Source organism: Littorina saxatilis, linkage group LG12, assembly GCF_037325665.1.
Source record: "Littorina saxatilis isolate snail1 linkage group LG12, US_GU_Lsax_2.0, whole genome shotgun sequence".
In the NCBI taxonomy this organism is placed as follows: Eukaryota; Metazoa; Mollusca; class Gastropoda; order Littorinimorpha; family Littorinidae; genus Littorina; species Littorina saxatilis.
In genome coordinates this window covers 20,059,303-20,082,238 of record NC_090256.1, presented here as the reverse complement: position 1 = coordinate 20,082,238, position 22,936 = coordinate 20,059,303, and the positions used below count along the sequence as shown (strand labels likewise).

General features: G+C 41.3%; 1 protein-coding gene across 2 annotated transcripts in view; it reads right to left on the bottom strand.

Moving 5' to 3' along the window:
• LOC138981454 (solute carrier family 28 member 3-like) overlaps positions 1 to 14,512 on the bottom strand; it is a 33,518-nt gene extending 19,006 nt beyond the window's left edge. The window contains exons 1-9 of one of the 2 annotated variants that reach the window (XM_070354373.1): positions 14,330 to 14,512; positions 12,135 to 12,258; positions 10,729 to 10,928; positions 7,815 to 8,000; positions 7,221 to 7,365; positions 5,449 to 5,640; positions 4,113 to 4,274; positions 3,230 to 3,355; positions 1,137 to 1,267 (exon numbers count right to left, since the gene is read on the bottom strand). In XM_070354373.1, the coding sequence (XP_070210474.1) occupies positions 1,137 to 1,267; positions 3,230 to 3,355; positions 4,113 to 4,274; positions 5,449 to 5,640; positions 7,221 to 7,365; positions 7,815 to 8,000; positions 10,729 to 10,928; positions 12,135 to 12,218 (1,226 nt within the window). In that variant the 5' untranslated portion in view covers positions 12,219 to 12,258; positions 14,330 to 14,512. Of the gene's footprint in view, positions 1 to 1,136; positions 1,268 to 3,229; positions 3,356 to 4,112; positions 4,275 to 5,448; positions 5,641 to 7,220; positions 7,366 to 7,814; positions 8,001 to 10,728; positions 10,929 to 12,134; positions 12,259 to 13,102; positions 13,237 to 14,329 lie in introns of those variants that run through there. The other variant, XM_070354374.1, reaches the window with a different exon arrangement.
• Between the last annotated feature and the right edge of the window lie 8,424 nt (positions 14,513 to 22,936).

Below are 22,936 nucleotides of genomic sequence, written 5' to 3'. Positions count from 1 at the left end.
GTGTTTTTTTTCTGACAGATTGCATGCGCCTGTGCCGCCCACAGTTGCACTGATCTAAAAATAGAACCCGCTGTGTCTAATTTTTCAGTTTCGACTTGCGAAGATTCCTCTCATAATTATGCCATGTTGGTGGCATGTACCTTATTATCCACATTACCAAATGATGAGTTAGTATACAATTCCCAGCAGCTAACAGAAAACACAAGTGTTATTCCGATAACGTCGCAGCTAGATCAGCACGTAGCAGACTACACTGAAATACGACTGCATCTGTTCAGTAAATGAATGCTTTCCGTTTATTTTAAGGCAAGAACAATCGGAATCGAAAACGTGTAGGGTTTAGAACGTTCTTACCACATATAAGACTTATTACCAGCCTGCTTTATGTGTGCAGACTCAGTGCAACGGGACGAGCAATTTTTGTTTTTGAAATGAGACTCAGTGCAATAGCCTAGCAGACGACATAAATCCCGCTCAGCAAATTAACATGTTAGGCAAATGTGAACGATAAAACGATGGGGATATAATACGTGTAGGGTTCAGAGCATTCTTACCGTTCATATTTAGTACCAGACTCCCCGATGAGGGAAGATACCACACGAAAAACATGCCACGTTTATTTTGAAAATGGGCTTTCCGTCGACCTTGGCAAGGGGCACAACTCTGCACAGTCAATCTGTCGAAGCTCGATGAAGGTTTCGAACCGCAAATAACTGAAAGCACAGTCCTTTCTCCGAGTTCAAATGAGAGAAAGATCATCACTCTTTAGCTTAACGCTACGCTGGAATTTACCAACAGAAATTAAAACAAGAGTTTGCGTGTGATGAAAGCACAACACACGAGACAGCCCACACAAAAGTAGATCTTCTATACGACCTGACCACACAGTTATGCCTATTCAAATGCGCGTAGCAAAATGTGCGTGTTGTATCTTCTTTTTTCTCTGGCGGTACCGACAATATCGTTATTGAAACAATCCCAGTGCACTAAGGGATTTATAGAGCAAATCTCGAAAATAATTATTGAACTCAGCGCTATGCGCTTCGTTCAATAATGAATTTTCTCGATTTGCTCTATAAATCCCTTAGTGCACTGGGATGTCTCAATAACTTAAAAAATAGTGAGTTGCTACATACCCTGCAGCTAGCTTGTAGACTTCGTCTTCATCAATCTCCGTGCCCTCAGTCTCTGGGTAGGTCAGCTTGGACAGGGCCAGGGAGCAAGGTGCGGCCATCACTGAGGCTCCCAGCAGGTAACTGGCCTTTACCTGAACACGTCAACACGCTTTAGATCGTGGCATGAAGGGCGCAGTGGCCCCGTGGATAAGACATCGGCCCCCTGATCGGAAGGTCGTGAGTTCAAATCCCGGCCGCGGCCGCCTGGTGGGTTAAGGGTGGAGATTTTTCCGATCTCCCAGGTCAACTTATGTGCAGACCTGCTAGTGCCTTATCCCCCTTTGTGTGTACACGCAAGTGCGCACGGAAAAGATCCTGTAATCCATGTCAGAGTTCGTTCGGTTATAGAAACACGACAATACCCAGCATATTCCCCCGGAATCGGCGTATGGCTGCCTGAATGGCGGGGAAAAAACGGTCATACACGTAAAAATCCACTCGTGCAAAAACATGAGTGAACGTGGGAGTTTCAGCCCATGAACAAAGAAGAAAAAGAAGAAGATCGTGGCATGAAGCCAATGGGCCCAGATATTCCAGATCTTTGGATGAATAAGTCTACGAGTTTCACATGGTGGTACAAATCCAGTGGGTCCAGATATTCCAGATCTTATAACTAGCCTTTGCCTCAATAGGTCTAAGAGGTTCAGATTGCGGTATGAAGCCAATGGGCCCAGATGTAACAGGCTGGAACAAGCTTAAAGACACTGATACAGGCCTCTCAAAACTTGTTGTGCTTCTGAATCGAAGATAATGGTAAGTTAAACATAAGGACAGAAATATGGACAAGCGTGGTCTTTAGTGTTTCAATTCTGCAGGAGTACTAATCAAGATAACCAGGGCTCCCTATGGACCCGGGACCCCCACTTTGAACTTTTAGAGGGTCCATGGACCCATTCAGCGGAGTTTCAGAGGGCCCAAAGCTTCAAGCGTAAATGTAGTGCGTCCACGGATCCGTTCTTTTTGATTAAGTGCGTACCGGGACCCACTCCATACATTTCTAGTACGTAATTCTGGCTTCTACTGTAGTGCGAATAGGATGCAGGGCTCCCCATAGCGCGCGTCCCTGCGTCCTTTTCGCACTAGAAGCCGAAAACACGTACTAGAAATGTATGGAGGGGGTCCTTGGACGCACTAGATTTTAAAAGAGCGAGTCCTAGGACACACTAAATTTCCTTTATCCTGCGTACCGTAGATACCATTTCCAGACTGCAATCGTCCTCTATTGCGTACCTAAGGTACGTAACGGTTTTCAATGAAAAAGACAATTCGCAGTACACTATATATAGATACGTGACCACAATGTTTTTAAGTACACTGGGACCTTTCGGCTTTTGGACCGTCTAAAATTCTGCAGTGGGGTCCATGGACCCTCTAAAATTCTGCAGTGGGGTCCATGGACCCTCTAAAATTCTGCAGTGGGGGTCCATGGACCCTCTAAAATTCTGCAGTGGGGGTCCTCTAAAATACTGCAGTGGGGGTCCATGGACTCTCTAAAATTCTGCAGTGGGGGTCCATGGACCCTCTAAAATTCTGCAGTGGCGGTCCATGGACCCTCTAAAATACTGCAGTGGGGGTCCATGGACCCTCTAAAATTCTGCAGTGGGGGTCCATGGACCCTCTAAAATTCTGCAGTGGGGGTTCATGGACCCTCTAAAATTCTGCAGTGGGGTTCCATGGACCCTCTAACATTCTGCAGTGGGGGTCCATGGACCCTCTAAAATACTGCAGTGGGGGTCCATGGACCCTCTAAAATTCTGCAGTGGGGGTCCATGGACCCTCTAAAATTCTGCTGTGGGGGTCCATGGACCCTCTAAAATTCTGCAGTGGGGGTCCATGGACCCTCTAAAATTCTGCAGTGGGGGTCCATGGACCCTCTAAAATTCTGCAGTGGGGTACCGGGTCCATGGACCCTCTAAAAATAAAAAGTGGGGGTCCCGGGACGCACTAGGAGGGCCGTCCGTGGGGAGCCCTGGAATGCAGGGACGCACAGTTTGGGGAGCCCTGAATAACACATTTTAATCACGCTGTCAACAGCACAGTGAACTGCTCCTTACCCCGAACAAGATGTAGGTACCCAGCACAGAGCCAGACACGGTGGCAAAGCCTCCAGTCATCACAGCATGCAGCTCGGACTTGGTCATCCTCTCCATGAAGGGACGGATCAACAGAGGAGCTTCTGTCTAAACAGTGACACATCGTGAGATTAAAAAAAAGAAGATTTAGTTTGTATGCTCTGTTCGCCTTCTGCTTTGTATTGCTCATCGCTTCTGGTTTTGTGAGTGGGTGAGAGAAGGGTGGTGTGTGTGTGTGTGTGTGTGTGTGTGTGTGTGTGTGTGTATATTTATATATATGTGTGTGTGTGTGCGTGTGCGTGTGCGTGTGCGTGCGTTCGTGTGTGCGTGTGTGTGTGTGTGTGTGAGTGATAGAGAAAGAGAGTGAATGAGAAAGGGAGAAAGAGTGTGTGTGTGTGTGTGTGTGTGTGTGTGGGGGTGTGTGTGTGTGTGTGAGTGTGTGTGTGAGTGTGTGTGTGTGCGTGTGTGTGTGTGAGTGTGTGTGTAAGTGTGTGTGTGTGTGTGTGAGACAGTGACACAGACAGACAGACAGACAGACAGACAGATAGATACAGACATAGACTCTCAGTTTTCTGTCTGTGTGTGCGCTCGTATGTCCGTAAATCTGTCTGTCTGTCTCTACCTGTCTGTAATCGTGTCTGTCAGTTTTTGCGTCGATGTGATTCCAGATTGATTCCCTACCCCCCCACCGCCCCCCATACCCCTTCTCAAACACGCCTACAAATAGCGTGGAACGGAGTTCAGATCGTTTGCAAAGGTTCTCTCTAGTACCATAACGAGGCTTATTTTTGAAAGTAGTTGCTCGATACGGAATACATTCTTTGAAACATTCTAACTCTCAACAGACCCTCGATTTGTTACCAACCTGGCCAACGAAGATGTTGCCAGCAGCGCTGAGGGACTCTGTGGGCTTGGTGTTGAGACAGAAGGCGAGGAAGCGTCCCACCACGCTGATCATCACCTGCATCACGCCCAGGTAGTACAGCACGGAGATCAGGGAGCTGCAGTACACGATCACCGGCAACGCCTGAAACACCAACATCCCTATTACAAAATGAAATTGCATTTTTGATGCTCATGCAGTAACGCCTGAAACACCACAATCCCCATTACCAATACAATTTCATTTTTGATGCTCAAACATGCAGTAACGCCTGAAACACCGAAATCCTCAAAAACTTGAAATTCCAATTGCCAACAAAATACCATCACTGCTGCTTGAACGTGGAGGTAATGAATAAAATAGCAAAATCCCGAATACCAGCTAAATTTCCTTACTGAAGCTCACACTTGCAGTAACGCCTGAAACAACACGATCCACATTTATACCAATTAAATCCCATTAAGGACCCTTAAACTTTGATGTATATTAAACGCCTGAAACAACACGATCCACATTCACGTCAGACACTAACAAATTCCGGCACTTTATTGGGCCTTAAGCTTAGAGGTAACGCATGAAACAACAAACTCACCATTCCTAAAAACAATCTCATTACTTAGACTCAAACTTTGAGGTATTAAGTACTTCGCTGTTGTCATTTTATTTGAGGCGACAAAATCCGTTGTTAACATGACTGTATATTTCGTAAGGACTCGGATTTCATAAGTCTAAGCTATACCTAAAATTATATGGTGATTTTCAGTCCAAAGCATTGTATAACTCTTTCCTTCAAGATATTAGTTTGCATTTTGCAGGGGTGTCTGGAGAATTCAATGAATACATTTTACAGATTAAAAAAAAACAACGTTCACGTTCCGGCAAAGAAAATAAGTTTCTGCCATGTCCTCTGTTAATATCATGCAATCACAGTTGTTCACGATATTTAAAAGCTCTTCAAGCCTGAATTACATAGAACGTCTTACGGTAGTGTTCCCGTCAAACCCGCACACCCGTACACCGTAGATTCACTGAATCACTGACCTTCATGGCAGTGTACTTCTCCCCAAACACGAACTCCGCCCCAGCGTTGCAGTAGCCCAGGATTCCACCCAAGAGCAGGGATCTATCTGATACAGCAAGCTTCTGTACGTATACGATCTACCTGGTCAAACAGCCTTACTGACTGACCGTCATGGCAAAGATGTGGTCAGTTGTACTTCTCCCCAAACACAAACTCCGCCCCAGCGTTGGAGTAGCCCAGGATTCCATCCAAGAACGAGCTCCTTTACTTACGATCTACCTAGTAAAAATCACTGACCTTCATGGCAAAGATGTGGTCAGTGTACTTCTCCCCGAAGACAAACACCGCCCCAGCGTTGGAGTAGCCCAGGAGCTCTGTGACCCTGTCGCCCAGCCACTGGAAGGAAGAGAAGCCCCACGACGTCCTGATGATGAGCAGCGCGAACACGAACTGTATGGACAGGCCCCAGAACACCGGGTGCCAGTCTACCTGAGACACAATCCTTCAATGGTGATGGCGATGTGGAGGATGAGGAGGAGCAGGGCTCGCCAAAGTGCGTGTCCCTGCGTCCTATACGCACTAGACTGGCTCGAAAACACGTACTCGAAATTCATGGAGGGGGTCCCAAGACGCACTAAAACTGAAAAGAGCGGGTCCCGGGACGCACTTCATATTCGTTATTATGCGTACTACCTGTTCTGTTAGTGTTTCCCAAAAGCACTCTGCCAGATCTGTATTGATGCAAGTTAAGGGAGTTAATCTTACTATTTTAAGTAAAAGGCTCAGAGTTTTCAAAACATGGTATAACTTTGACACGAGCGCTCCTGGGGGGTACAAGTCGGCGAGGAATGTACCTTCAAAAAACAAGTATATAAACCTCCTTGTCTTTGGACCCTCTACAGTTCCTCTGAGGGGGCCCAAGGACTAAGGTTAGGGGTCCAGAGGTGACCTCTAGGTTGAGCGTCCGTGGGGAGCCCTGAGGAGCCAGAGAAAGAAGAAGCTTACGAAGTCGATGGCGACGGCTAGAACCGTGGCGGAAAACCTTAAACTAAGCCTAATATTAATTCGGACGAAGTCGACTTCGCGAAGTGTACGTCACGAAGCTCGCTGTGCGAAGCATTGGCGGTACATTTTCGGTTAATGAAGCCCTTGAGGAAGGCTTTGTGAAGAAACGGAGGAATTAAGACGACGTCACTTTTATCATGAAAATGAAAACAAAGATGACAACTGAATTCTATACAAAAATAAGCTTTTTTTTTAAAGACTTATTCCCGCAGCATAATTTCTTCTTCTCAGCTATTAAACATGATCACCCAGGAAAAAATGACCCAGTGTTTACGCACGCATGCACGCACGCACGCACGCACGTGTGTGTGTGTGTGTCACGTGTGTGTCGTGTGTATGTGTGTGTGTTTGGGTTTGGCCTTTACTTTAGAAATCCTCAACTATTCAGTAGATAAAAGCACGTTTTAGATTTTATTTTTCGCTTACGTGCCAACTGAAAAACCTGTTGTAAAGACTTTTGAAGGTTTTAAACTTATGCAACAAATCAGCAAAACAACACGAATACTCTTACATATACAATATAGACACAAATAAGCATTCAAATCTGTATTAAAAATATGTTAATGTAACCGAGTGCCGGAAGCACCTTTTGAGGCAAATTAAAGCCAGTACGAATACGAATACGAATACGAATACTTTATTATCTCATACAGAGAAATTTCAGTGTGGTGCACATTAAAAGACAAAACAAATAATAAGACAACAGATAAAAATACCATACGAAGCATACTACACTCGCGCAAACAGGGTTAAGATTTTAGAGCTAATTTAGTCGCCCTATAAAACCTGCCATGGGTGCGCAAATTTTCCCATGAGCATACAAAGAGACAACAACAACCAAACCCCATCACAAACAGTTCCTCCACATTTCACTGGTGTGCCGTCTTCTGACGTACCAAACACATTGAGCTTCTATAGATAGCTCACGCTTTGGCAGGGAGACAACTCCGTCAATGCAGAGCAACTGCCTGTGACAAAGGGGAACTACTGCCCGTGCGACTTACCTTAGCCGCGTTGGCGGAGGTGAGGTAGAGAATGACGATGAAGGCCGCAATGCCAGACAAGGACATCAAGTTCCGTACGTCTCGAAGTCCTATGTCGACAACCGTGTATACCACGATGAACAATAGTACAGCTATGTACAGTGACCTGCAAGGTATTTCATGTCAAACAGATCATACAACATAGTGTCGTACTGCAATGGAAACTGTGTTGTCCCTGCATGCTTACAAAGTTGCCTATACTGCCTATCAGCATTCGGGATTAATCTTAACGCACAAGTCACAGGATACACATGACCAAAAGCATGCCACTCGCCATTGTATAATCTAAGTCTTCATAGCTGCCCTTATTAACTTGTAGTTCTTGGTGATTACTATAAACGCAACACACACAAAAACAAACAAAAAACAACAACATTATATACTACAACTGCGAAAAGCATACTCCTCATTATCGCACGCTCTGTCTTATTCGTTCAGTCTCCAACATTATGGTAAAGTTGTCCTTATTAATTTATCATTCTTTATGATTACTATGTTATAAGGCCAACGAAAACGCACACGCTCTACTACAAATGCCAACCGCATACCCCTCACCATCGTGTGATCTTTCTCATTCGGTCAGTCTTTGAAGAGCCGGAACAGCAACTGACGCAACACGCCGTCAGCTTGGGTTTGATGACGTCAGAACATGCGTTGAACAGTATTATGAGAAGGCCAATCACCGTGCAAACCAGAAGACGGACGGACCCCTCGTCTCCGAAACGATAGAACATGGAATACCTGGAAGAACACACACAGAAGGCTGTTATTATTTAGTGTAGACTGTTGGAATTCATCCTTAATAACGAGCAAGCCAATCCCTCTGCAAGCTATTGAACATGACATAGCTGGACATGCACACAAAGAAGGCTGTTATTATTTAGTGTAGACTGTTGGAATTCATCCTTAATGACGAGCAAGCCAATCCCTCTGCAAGCTATTGAACATGAAAATAGCTGGACATGCACACAAACAAGGCTGTTATTATGTAGTGTAGACTATTGGAATTCATCCTTAATAACGAACAAGCCAATCCCTCTGCAAGCTATTGAACATGACATAGCTGGACATGCACACAAAGAAGGTTGTTATTATGTAGTGTAGACTATTGGAATTCATCCTTAATAACGAGCAAGCCAATCCCTCTGCAAGCTATTGAACATGAAATAGCTGGACATGCACACAAAGAAGGCTGTTATTGTGTAGTGTAGACTATTGGAATTCATCCTTAATAACGAGCAAGCCAATCACTGTGCAAGCTATAGAATATGAAATATGTGGACATGCACAGAAAAGTGTCATCATTTCAAGGTGTGGACGGTTAGAAGTCCCGTTAAATCATCAGTGAGTGTTCTGGATATTTTCCCAGTTTGTGTGGAGTTAGACAAGGGGAAAACTTGTCACCGTTGTTTTTTGCTCTATTTTTAAATGATCTAAAGCCTTTTCTGTTGGAAAACAGTAATGGTTTACAATCTATGTCAAGAGAGGCTATTGTGGCTGGAATGGATGATACTGATGTAAATGCTTTGTTTCAAATGTTTTTATTACTGTATGCGGATGATACTGTGATCTGCTCAGAGTCTGAAAAAACCATGCAAGAATGTTTAAACAAAATGCACGAATACTGTTTAAAATGGCGTCTAAATATTAATGTAAACAAAACGAAAGTTATAGTTTTTTCCAGAGGTAAAATTAGAAATAAACCACTGTTTACGTACAATGGCAATTTAATCGAAGTAGTGTTTGATGTAATGTACTTGGGCCTTAAGATTAATTATAATAATACATTTTCAGTCGCACAGAAGAATCTATATGATCGTGCCTCAAGGGCAATGTTTGTTCTTTTGCGCACTTGTAGACAATTGTCACTGCCTGTGGACATACAAGTTGACCTGTTCGATAAAATGATTGCTCCAATTTTATTGTATGGATGTGAAGTATGGGGTTTTGGTTCCTGTGAACTTGCTACTAAACTTCAATTGCGTTTTTATAAAATTGTTTTCAAACCAAAAAAAATCAACTCCAAATGCTATGATATTTGGTGAACTTGGAAGATATCCACTAGATGTTAATATGAAATGTAGAATGCTTTGCTATTGGTATAAACTGATTAGTCCTATTCATAAAAATAAATTTTCAAGTATTGTGTATTGCTTTACTTATAAATTGTATATCAACAAGATGATTGAATCCAAGTACTTATGTTTCATTGAAAAAACCTTAAATGAAATTGGTCTCTCTGGCCTTTGGACTTCTCAAGAAAATATTCAATACTCAAGCACATGGTTTAAAAAGAAAGTAAAAAGAAGCTTATATGACCAGTATATCCATAAATGGTTTACAGAAATTGGAACAAAAAATATGTTTTGGAATTATCGAATGTTCAAAGATATTTTTGCATGTGAAGACTACGTCACAACCCTGCCATATCAGCAATGTGTTTCAATGATGAAGTTTAGAACATTAAACAACAATTTGCCTGTACAGAAAGAACGTTATCTTAACATCCCGAGGTCAGAAAGAACTTGCACCAAATGTGTATCGCATGACATAGGTGATGAATTCCATTATTTATTTGTCTGTGATTTTTTCAAAGAAGAAAGAGCTGAGTTGTTACCACCTTACTATTGGAAAAAACCTAATGCACTTAAATTTAAAAAGTTGTTTGCTACTAAGAAAAAGAAATTGCTAAAGAATATTTTGGACTTTATTAATAGAATTTGTAACAGTTTTTCATAATTTTTTTATTTTTTATTTTTTTTATTTATTTATTATATTAGCATATATCATGATTGTATTGATTGTATTTATTGTTCAAAATGCCCCCATGGGTTATGGACTAATAAACTTGAACTTGAACTTGAACTTGAATCAGATGAGTTTTATCTGTAATTGGAAACAGAGTGATTTGTCTTTTTAAGCTCACGGATTTCGCTGAAACTTGGTTGTAGCCGTATGTAAGATTATGCTGTTTCTTCGCTGTTTTTGCTTGTGCTGGGAACACTAGGGCCTACGTTTTGATCTATTCTCTATCTACAATTCGCTTGGGCAGTAAAGTAATTTAATTTTTGCTTGCTAAAACTGAGTGTGTTAACCTTTACTGGAAGTTGTGTATATGTATTATTAAATATCAATAAATAGAAGAAGAAATTAATCATCTTAAGGTTGGCCCATACACAACTGACTGACCGGTTAGTTTTTGCGTCCTCTTATTGGCCAATTGGCGTACCTTGGGACAGGTGGAGTTAATATGCTGTGTTCCCATACACAACATAAGCTCCATGCATTTTGTAACTTGGACTCAGAAGACCATTAACATTAAAACGTAATCCGTATTGACATGTTGAACATTCAAATAGTTCAAGTTTGTGCTGTTATGGATTGAAAGAAGCGAAGGCTGGGCATAATTCAAATTGTTCAAAATTGTTAAGATCTGCACCGATCCCACAGTCTACCCAAGCAGTCTTACCCAAAATAAATGAAGTATAGAGCAAGCAGCAGCAGTTTGACGGCCAAGGAGATAAACTGGCTGTGAGCTGTCATCTGCCGTCCGAGGGAGTGTTGCAGAGAACCCACAACGCCCATCTTCTCTCGTTTCGGCAATTGATGCACGAGCCCTGTCTCGACATCCATTTTGATGGGGTCTTCTCCTGGCCGTGACTGTGCTGTCTGTTTGGGATTGAAAGAAGCGTAGGCTTGGGGAACATTCAAGTTGTTCAAGTTTATGCTGTTTGGGTTCAAAGAACCACAGGCTTGGGGAAAATGCAAAATGGTTCAAGTTTATGCTGTTTGGGTTCAAAGAAACACAGGCTTGGGGAAAATGCAAAATGGTTCAAGTTTATGCTGTTTGGGTTCAAAGAACCACAGGCTTGGGGAAAATGCAAAATGGTTCAAGTTTATGCTGTTTGGGTTCAAAGAAACACAGGCTTGGGGAAAATGCAAAATGGTTCAAGTTTATGCTGTTTGGGTTCAAAGAAACACAGGCTTGGGGAAAATGCAAAATGGTTCAAGTTTATGCTGTTTGGGTTCAAAGAAACACAGGCTTGGGGAAAATGCAAAATGGTTCAAGTTTATGCTGTTTGGGTTCAAAGAAACACAGGCTTGGGGAAAATGCAAAATGGTTCAAGTTTATGCTGTTGGGGTTCAAAGAAACACAGGCTTGGGGAAAATTCAAATGTGTGCTGTTTTTTTATTCAAAGAAGCATATGCTGGGGGCGGTGGAATTCAAATCGATCATTTTGTTGTTGTTGCTGTGTTGGATTTAAACAAGCATAGGCTGGAGAGAGTTCACATTTTTCACATTTGTGCTGTTTTGAATTCAAAGGTTCATAGGCTGGGGAGAATTCAAATTGTTCAAATTGTTGCTGTTTTTGGATTAAAATACCCATAGGCTGCGGAGAACTCAGACTGTTTTCATTTGTGCTGATTTGGATACAAAGAAGCACAGGCTGGGGGAGAAGTCAAATTTTTCAAAAATTGTGCTGTTTAAGATTCAAATAAGCATATAAACTGGAGAAGAATTCCAATTGTTCACTTTTGTGTTGTTTTGGATTCAAAGAATTCATAGGATGGGGAGTTATCAAATTGTTCAAAATTGTGCTGTTTAGGTTTGAAAGAAAAGTAGGCTTGGGATAATTCATCAGCAACAACAACAACAACAACAACAACAACAACAACAACAACAACAACAACAACAACAACAACAACAACAACAACAACAACAACCGCCACTTTAAGCTTTAGACTCGTAATTACTTCGCTTATTTTCATTCTCTTAGTGAGGTATTCAAAACTTACGCTTCTTGTGCGTTAATGTTATAGTACTTTTCTTGCAGTCTGGTGTTCTGAATCAGATAAGAAAATAATGAAGCTCACGTAGGTTCCATTGTCGTTCTCTGAAGAGGGGGTATATGCAGGGTTAGTCTTTCCGTCGCTGTGGTTAACATCAGACAATTCCATCGCAATAACTCAGTGAAGTCAGAATGGATGTCTTTGTCTTCTGAAAAGAAACAGCTTAAAAAAGTAACAAACAATAAGAACAAGAAAAATTAAGTTAAACAAACACAGACGACAACGACATACATTTTCTGATTTTTTTTCTTTCTGTACACAGTATAACCTGTGTATATAACGACCACCCAAGGGACCAACTAAAAGTGGGCATTTTATATATATTACGATAGACAGGTGGTCGTAATCGGATATACTACACTACTCGTCATAAAAATATACATTTAGCTGTAGATCTTTGTGAAGCGGCCAGTTATATCAAAACCAAGTATATTGCCAGGAAGGTAATTTATTTCCCCACCGTATGAAATAAAGAGTTTCATTTTTCATAAATTCGTGTTTAGGCAGTGTACCGGAGACCTAGGACACCCCCCAAAATCAAATTCACAAAAGCAAACTTGCAGACACTGAAATACAAAAAAAATCAAAATAAGCTAGAGTAACCTCGTGTTTGATCTCAAATTGAAGAACAACTCATTTTTTACCCATACACATTGATTTGGTTAAGTTGTTGTGCCTAGCAGTGCTGCTTTGCTATTTCGAAGAAGACTGGTGTCGGCCTCGTCACCGAGAAGCCGTAAAAGTCATTTTTTGTGGTCTATGTGGGTATCGTAATGAGCAGGTGGCCGTTGTCAAGAAGTGGTCGCCAGGGCAGGTTCGACTCTATGTATGACATCACCAGTGGCATTTTAGGCTATCTCCTTCAAGACCGTTCGTATTTTTCTTTTCTTTTCTTTTCTTGAAAATGATTTTTTTCTGGCAAATTGTTTACATTCGGTCATGAAATGCACAGATTTTAGGAACACGATTTTCGTTCATCTTATTACACTTACCCTGGTATGGTATGATCCTCAAGTACGACCGACATCAGACTCCTCCCCAGTCTTTCTGTTTCATTTTTCGGTCTGTACATCCATTCTTTCGATTCTAAATGTGTGTAAGTATTCTTTATCACTGTCACCGTACACATCATGCACAACTTTTCAAAAGACGAGGAAGACTGGAGTGGGGAGTAGAATAAGGGGGTTGGGGGGGAGGGGGGGGGGGGGCTTTATGGGGTTGATCTATAGTGCAGAAAATGTACGCAGAAAAGGAATAGTCAAGGCTCCAAGCAGTGTGACTGACCCACTTCACGAGTCGAAATTCTGGACAGACGACAGCCCAAAATTCAAGTAAAAGATAACCAGAATACATTTTTTTTTAAAGATTTGATCTTGTCTTGTAAAGTAGACCAAAGTAGCACAGCATTACGGTATTTTCCCCTTTTTCCCCTTCTCATTTTCTATCTCTCTCTCCTTCTTTGTGAATGCAGCATATATTCATCAGCTGAAAATGGTGAACGGGACAAAATGTTAGTTGATTTTTCTGTCTGTATACTTGCTCCAAACACGGATAAAAACGAATATGGATTATGAAAGGACAAATCAATCTTCCACACCATTAATCTGAAGACGATGTAGGCTTAAATTGTTAATGGTTGTATGACTGCATTTGCATCAATCTCGTTACTCTTCTTCGTGTCCAGAAGATGAAATACAAGAACTGAGAAGATGAACTAGGTGCTACATCTATAGGCCTGGGGTGCGGGTTTTCGATGGTGGTGGTACGTGTTATGGGTGTTGATGGCGATCATAAAAGTGGTGGACGTAAGCAAATTTGGTAGCGGTGTTGCTGCGAATGGCATCTTCTGCCACTAATGATGATGATGATGATGAGGATGAGGAGGAGGAGGAGGAGGATGAGGAGGAGGAGGAGGAGGAGGAGGAGGAGGAGGAGCCTCGGGAGGAGGAGGAAGACGACGGCGTCAACGTCAACGACGATAACGACGACGACGTCGAAGAAGAAGTAAAAAGTCAATTGAAGAAGAAGAAGAAGAAGTAAATCAGTTCATAGATATAAATATACTAAATATATTTATTTTATTTATTTACGAGGATTTATATCGCGCACGTATCTCACCACACAAGGCGACTCAACTGACACCGATTAACCTCAAGGTAATGAAGGCATCTCTCCCGCGGCCGCTCTCAAGCAAACAAACAAGACAGAAATAAACTGACCAGTTTTCGTCCTCTGTCAAATAAACGGTTGAGTTTGTGTCCACAGGTGTATCACATCATTCTGCAGACGCTCAGAAGACAATGTTCACGACCTCGATTTTGAGGTAAACCAATATAACCTCATTCAGGGCAGTCCACACAATCCCCCGACATTGACTGAGTTTCCTCCACAGGTACACCCTGATAAATCTCTGGACCCCTGGACGTTTTTCAACAGATAACAGCTTTCTTCTGTATTGAAGGACACAATGCGACTGGTGTTAAACTGAACCAGGGGGTTAAGATCGGTCTAGTTTGTGGTGAGCGTGTGGGTCAGTTTTAAAGAGCCTGTCAGTGTCTGCGAGTGTCGCGGCCATCGGGTTGTGGTTCATCCCATGTCCCAGAAACTGGTGTTTCTTTACGTCTTCGTAAGCTTCTAAATCTATGCGGGGTATCAATTGGTAATACGCAAAAAAAGAACAAAAGAACACACACACATGTACACGCACACTCACACACAGACACACATGCGCGCGCACGCATACATGCGCATGCACACGCACGCACGAACACACACGCACGTAAACACAGCCACACACACACTCACAGCATGCGTTTTGACTAAATGTTTTAACATAGAGGGGGAATCGAGACGAGGGTCGTGGTGTATGTGTGTGTGTGTATGTGTGTGTGTGTGTGTGTGTGTGTGTGTGTGTGTGTGTGTGTCTGTCTGTCTGTGCGTGTGTGTGTGTCTGTCTGTGCGTGTGTGTGTGTAGAGCGATTCAGACCAAACTACTGCACCGATCTTTATGAAATTTGACATGAGAGTTCCTGGGAATGAGATCCCCGAATGCTTTTTTCTTTTTTTCGATAAATACCTTTGATGACGTCATACCCGGCTTTTTGTAAAAGTTGAGGCGGCACTGCCACACCCTCATTTTTCAATCAAATTGATTGAAATTTTTGTAAAGCAATCTTCGACGAAGGCCGGACTTCGGTATTGCATTTCAGCTTGGTGGCTTAAAAAATAATTGATGATTTTGGTCATTAAAAATCTGAAAATTGTAATAATTTTTTTTAATATAAAACGATCCAAATTTACGTTCATCTTATTCTACATCATTTCCTGATTCCAAAAACATATAAATATGTTATATTTGGATTAAAAACAAGCTCTGAAAATTAAATATATAAAAATTATTATCAAAATTAAATTTCCGAAATCAATTTAACAAGAAGAGCAAACGCTCGATCGAGTCACTTTCGCAGTTCTGAATAGTATATGAGGCATCAGATGGACAGGAAGAAATTGCTATTCACAACACAATGAGTCACGTTCACATAAAATTTGAGCCCGGTCACTTTTATAGTTTCCGAGAAAAGCCCAACGTTAAGTTGTGTGTTGCCGAACAGAAAAGGCTAGTTATCTCCCTTGTTTTTCTGATAACGTTCGTAAAAGGCTACAGATGTAAATACTTTGATGTAAAGAATAATCCTACAAAGTTTCAATCACATCCGATGAACTTTGTCAAAGATATAAAATGTCTAATTTTTCCTTTGACGCTGACCTGTGACCTTGAAAAAGGTCAAAGGTCAACGAAACCATCGTTAAAGTGTAGAGGTCATTGGAGGTCACGACTAAACAAAATATGAGCCCGATCGCTTTGATAGTTTCCGAGAAAAGTCCAACGTTAAGGTGGTGTCTACGGACGGCCGGCCGGACGGCCGGCCGGACAGACTAACACTGACCGATTACATAGAGTCACTTTTTCTCAAGTGACTCAAAAACAATTTCATCTTATTCCTTTTCGGTTCCTGATTCCAAAAACATATAGATATGATATGTTTGGATTAAAAACACGCTCAGAAAGTTAAAACGAAGATAGGTACAGAAAAGCGTGCTATGCAGCACAGCGAAACCACTACCGCCCTGAACAGGCTCGTCAGTTTCACTCCGTTATGCACAAGCGGCGGACCAAGGTCATTGTGAAAAAATGCAGTGCGTTCAGTTTCATTCTGTGAGTTCCACAGCTTGACTAAATGTAGTAATTTCGCCTTACGCGACTTGTTTACATTTAGTCAAGTTTTGACTAAATGTTTTAACACTGATAGAGGGGGAATCGAGACGAGGGTTGTTGTGTGTGTATGTGTGTGTGTGTGTGTGTGTGTGAGTGTGTGTGTGTGTGTGTGTGTGTGTGTGTGTGTGTGAGTAGAGCGATTCAGAGTAAACTACTGGACCGATCTTCATGAAACTTTACACGAGAGTTCCTGGGAATGATATCCCCAGATCCCCAGATATATCTTTCATTTTTTCGATAAATATCTTTGATGACGTCATATCCGGCTTATTGTACAAGTTGAGGCGGCACTGTCATACCCTCATTTTTCAATGAAATTGATTGACATTTTGGCCAAGCTATCTTCGACGAAGGCCGGACTTTGGGATTGTATTTCAGATTGGCGGCTTAAAAATTAATTGATGAGTTTGGTCATTAAAAATATGAAAATTGCAACTAACATAATTTTTTTTATAAAACAATCCAAAAATAGTTTTATCTTATTTTTCATCATTTTCTGATTCCAAAAACATATAAATATGTTATATTCGGATTAAAAACAAGCTCTGAAAATGAAAATTATGATTAAAATAAATTTTCCAAAATCGATTTGAAAACACTTTCATCTTATTCCTTGTCGGTTCCTAATTCTAAAAACACATATATATAATATCTTTTGGATTAAAAACAAGCTCAGAAAGTTAAAAAGAAAAGAGATGCAGAAAAGCGTGCTTTCCTGCTCAGCGGAACCACTACCGCGCTCTTCTTGTCAATTTCACTGCCTTTGCCACGAGCGGTGGACTGACGATGCTATGAGTACATACGGTCTTGGTGACAAAGTGCAGTGTGTTCATTCTGTGAGTTTGACAGCTTGACTAAATGTTGTATTTTTGCCTTACGCGACTTGTTTACATTTAGTCAAGTTTTGACTAAATGTTTCAACATAGAGGGGGAATCGAGATGAGGGTCGCGGTGTATGTGTGTGTGTGTGTGTGTGTGTGTGTGTGTGCGTGTGTGTGTGTGTGTGTGTGTAGAGCGATTCAGAGTAAACTACTGGACCGATATTTATGAAACTTGACATGAGAGTTCCTGGGAATGATATCCCCAGATATATTTTTCATTTTTAAAAATTGAGGCAGCACTGTCACACCCTCATTTTTCGATGAAATTGATTGAAATTTTGGTTAAGTAATCTTCGACAAAGCCCGGACTTTGGTATTGCATTTCAGCTTGGAGGCTTAAACATTAATTGATGATTTTGGTCATTAAAAATATGAAAATTGTAATTAAAAGTACTTTTTTATAAAACGATCCAAAAACAATTTCATCTTATTCTTCATCATTTTCTGATTCCAAAAACATATACATATGTTATATTCGGATTAAACACAAGCTCTGAAAATTAAAAATATTAAAAATATGATTAAAATTAAATTTCCGAAATCGATTTAAAAATAATGTAATCTTATTCCTTGTCGGTTCCTGATTCCAAAAACATAGATATGATATGTTTGGATTAAAAATTTCATCTCACACGGCAGAAATTAATATGTAAAGCGCATTGCGCATATATATGATTATGCGCTATAGCAAATGTCCATTATTATTATTATTATTATTATTATTATTATTAAAACAAGCTCAGAAAGTTAAAAAGAAAAGAGATGCAGAAAAGCGTGCTATCCTGCTCAGCGGAACCACTACCGCGCTATTCTGGATTGTCAACTGATTTCACTGCCTGTGCCACGAGCGGTGGACTGACGATGCTACTAGTATACGGTTTTGCTGAAAAAATGCAGTGCGTTCAGTTTCATTCTGTGAGTTCGACAGCTTGACTAAATGTATTTTCGCCTTACGCGATTTGTTTCTCTCTCTCGGACTCTCTCTCTGTCTTTCTGTCTCTCTCTCTCTCTCTCTATCTCTCTCTCTCTATCTATCTCTCTTTCTTCTTCTACTCCGTTCATTGGCTGAAACCTCCAAGTTCACTCGTGCTAAGTTCACTCGTGCTTTTTGCACGAGTGGATGTTGACGTCTATGACCGTTTTTACCCCGCCACTGATTTAGGCAGCCATACGCTGATTTCAGGGAAGTCTCTCTCTCACTCTCAGTTTCCCAGGTCGATCAGTCAATATACATGCATGTTTTGTTGATGTGTTGTGAGAGTTGTTTTGGCTTTGTTTGCGTAGCCTGCTTAGGCATCACAGTAGGAGTAACTGAGTCCCTAGATGCTGATAATGGACACGCTTTTATCTTACCTCTTTCACAGGAAGATACAGAACAACGTCGGTATGTCAAACTTGTCTTTCAGAGTTTCACTCATGTTCATAATTCCCACACTGTTCTATAAATACCTTAGCTTTCCCCTAAATCTTGAGCTCCTTGGATCTCTGCTTTCTTTCCATAATATATTTATATACACTCAGTATGTTCCATTCTTTAGGCTTTTAAGGGTGTCAACTTCAATACGACAACATAACCTTTAGCCCCCCCCCCCCCCCCCCCTCAACTGTCCCTAGATTTTTTTTCTTCTTCTTCTGCGTTTTTGGGCTGGAACCACCCACGCACACCTGCGTTTTTTTGCACGAGTTGGTCTCTACATGCATTACCGTTTTGACACCGCCATTTAGACAGCCGTACTCCGATTTCGGGGGATGCACTTGGTTTTTAAGTGTATATATAACCCACCGAACTCTGACATGAATTACAGGTTCTTTGACGTGCGTACTTGGTTTTGTGCTTGCGTGTACACACGAAGGGGGATTAAGGCACTATAGCGGGTCTGCACCTCTAATACGTTGACCTGGCAGATCGGACAAATCTCCACCCTTAACCCACTATCTCTGCTTTCTCTGGGCGGTGTGACTTTAAACTGTGTCTTAAAGGCACTCTCCTTCCTCTGTAAACCGTTTGGCTCACCATCTGAGATCTGGCCAGGCTTTTAGATGGGATAAGCCCATCCTTCCACTTGGTCACATACCCAAAACAAACTTCTTCGGTGCTCTCTGTGCAGACTGTGAATTTGTTGACTTAATTTTGTAAAACTAAAACAAAATTCATCAAAAAAATAATCCAACTCACAACAGCAAGCAGTCAGGCTTTTGAATTTTAGTATCTGTTCGGGCGCTGTGGCGGGGTGGTATGACGTCGGCCTCTTAATCGGAAGGTCGAGGGTTCGAATCCCGGCCGCGGCCGCCTGGTGGGTTAAGTGTGGAGATTTTTCCGATCTCCCAGGTCAACTTATGTGCAGACCTGCTATTGGCTTATCCCCCTTCGTGTGTACACGCAAGCACAAGACCAAGTGCGCACGGAAAAGATCCTGTAATCCATGTCAGAGTTCGGTGGGTTATAGAAACACGAAAATACCCAGCATGCTTCCTCCGAAAGCGGCGTATGGCTGCCTAAATGGCGGGATAAAAACGGTCATACACGTAAAATTCCACTCGTGCAAAAACACGAGTGTACGTGGGAGTTTCAGCCCACGAACGCAGAAGAAGAAGAAGTATGTGTTCAAGTAGAGGTATGGTCTTATCCCATGTAAAAGCTTGGCCACATCTGAGGTGGTGAGCCTCTGTTTTCACGAGAAGGAGTGTACCTTTAATCAAGCGTTGCCACTGAGTACATGTACTAACCTGGGTCACAGCACTTCGTTGCCCCCAAAAAACATTGACCTCAAAAAGAAGTTTCATTGTCCATATCAGGAGAGTGTTCTGCAGTCAAGTGAACTGCAACACGACTTGCAATTGCCGATGGTCGGAAACAACTCTATTGGGTTTGTATGGGTTGTGAAAGAGTGAGTATTCTTGCTTTTATTGAGGCAAGCTTTCCACACGCGCTCCTTCTCCACGTGTTTCAGTCACACCCCTCGCTTGTGACTGGGCTATGATGTCACGTGGGAAAGTTTGCCTCGATAAAAGCAAGAGTATTCACTCTTTCACAACCAAGGGCCCGGTTAGCTCAGTTGGTAGAGCACTAGACTTGGGATCGCTAAGGTTGCAGGTTCGAGTGTGGGCCGACCTAGAGACAGTAGCCATGTCCCAACCCTGTGTCACCACAGTGGCACATAAAAGACCTCGATCGGTCTACCATAGTGCAGATGGCTGATACCCTCTAAACACGCTTACACTTGTGTATCTCATCAAAAGCCGTGAGGGCGTAACACTCGAATTATCATATAACCCATAATTATCTACTCCTCAAGGCCAGTGCACATCATGACCCGGATTGTTATTCTTTTCGAGTGGGAACATGTTTGTTTAAAGAGCCGACTGTTTTTCTGGGTTTTTTTTAAACCACGCAGATAGGCAATGACAAATGAGCACGATCTGGCACAGGCATAGAGGAACAGTTAGAGATATAACACATTGAAAATACCCTCCTTTTTTACCAAGAGTTTTGACACATTTAAGATACATGTAACATGTACAGTGGTACCTGTGATGAAAGGACACCCTTGGGACCAACCAAAAGTGTCCTAACATTGCAGGTGGCCTTTCTTGACAGGTATACTTTGGTAGAAATAATATAAAAAGGGACAAGAGGTGTCCTTTTAAGGGAGGTGCCCTCTCATGGGAGGGTCCACACATCACAGGTAATGCTGTACCTTCCTTTTCGAGGCCTATGTACAAGGAAAATCAATCTTTTTTTTCCTTTTTTTTTTGCTGAACAAACAAGCCCTGTTTATAGGCAAGTATTGGCCATAACTGTATGCATTATGCTTGAAGAAGTAAAAATAAAACGGAAAAAAGGAGAAAAAAAGAAAAAGAAAAAAGAAACAAAAAGATGTGCACGTCGTTTCTACATGAAAGACTCTAACTCTAATCAGTCATAGACATAAATTCAGCAGGAAAACTTCCACCCTAGATACACGTAGTAACAGTTATGCTGTCACATCAAACCGACATATAATTCAGAAAACTCCATCTTTACTGAAATCACTAAAAATGGATTACCTCGCTGGCATCTTGCATGCAGGATTCATCGACAATTTTGAGATAAGTTCATTATTTGTACCGTAAGTGTCTGTCAATTTGTTGACTAAAAAGACCACTGGGTCGACGCACTGTAAATGTAACCTTTTGTTTCGTCAATGATTGAAAGTTCCAATAACTTACAATTCTTGTTTTTTGGTTACTTATAGTGAGCAAAGCTCAAGGTTATACCTACCTTTTAGTGCTGATTTTGTATGACAAAACCCCCGAAGCTCTTCAGCTGAGGCATTGAAATTTACCACAAATCTCATGTCTGATCATGGTTTAAATGGAAGGGTGCTCTCAGGATAAAGCCTCCTTTAAGCAATTGTTTAAATTAGAACCGGGAACGTAGAAGAAGAAGAAGAAGAAGTTTAAATTAGAAGAAAGGTATCCTAATTGTGACCCTCCACCACGGAATGAGTCGCATGTCACCTTTGCATGATTTTCATAATTTTACTTTTTCCTAAAGAGTTTTTTAAGCTCTACCCAGTGGTGAAAACCGTTTTAGAAAAGAGCAAAAACTGTTTGAGTTATAAGCCTGTGACTAAGGCGACCCTCACACTTTTAACAGACTCTCTCCGGACTTGTATCAATCCAAGTGCAGAACCGCGTGAGGTGACATGCGACGTATTTCGTGGTGGAGGGTCACAATTTACTTCACCATAAAGAACTTTGACAAACAAAAAAATAAGAAAAAGTTTGATTCTAGCCACATATACTCATAATGCAGTGTGGATGAGAAAACAATCTTCAGATTGTGTTTACAACCCATCTGCAAATTACAATATCAAAAATGGAACAAGGGACTGCAGGTGAGAGGATTTAGAACAAGATAACAATAAAAAATATACTCACCAGAAAACAGCAATATGAACAAATAAACACAAACTAGTTTCGACTTTCGTCTTCATCAGCAAAAACAAAAACAAGAAGCTGAAAAAGAGTAGACAGAGAAAGAAAGTGAAGAGAATGAGCAGAGAAAAGTACAGAGTGTAAAGTGACCCAACCTTGTTTTTTGGTGAGTACATTTTGATTGTTATCTTGTACAGCTATTTCAAACATAACCTTATTTAAAAAAAAAAATTTAAAAAAAATAAAAAAACATCTGAGTGATCGACAAGAAGAAGAAGAAGACAAAAAAAAATATCCCATCATTGATCATATGTCACCATGCCTTAACCCACACATATACACATAGACACAGACACACAAACTTATGTGCCTGTTCACACAAGCACACAAACAAAGCAAAGAAATGAAACACTTCAGACGAGTGCCTATTTGAATATTCTGTATTAATTTCCTATCATGAATTACTGTTAAAGACAAGCAATAATTCTTATGCAACACAAACAGTAAGGTAGACATGTCCGCTGTAGATCTTAATTAAAGTATTATAATGCACAATGCAAGTGAAGACATTTAATCATAAATTCATTAAATATGACTGTATACAAGACAAACCACAACTCATTATCACATATTATTATCATCTATATGTTTTTCCTGCGCAAGCTGAGATCATTTCATGTGTGTAACAAGATGCTGTACATGTTTTATCAGAGTATGGTGTGCAGTGTGATGGTGTTTGCATCAGTGTG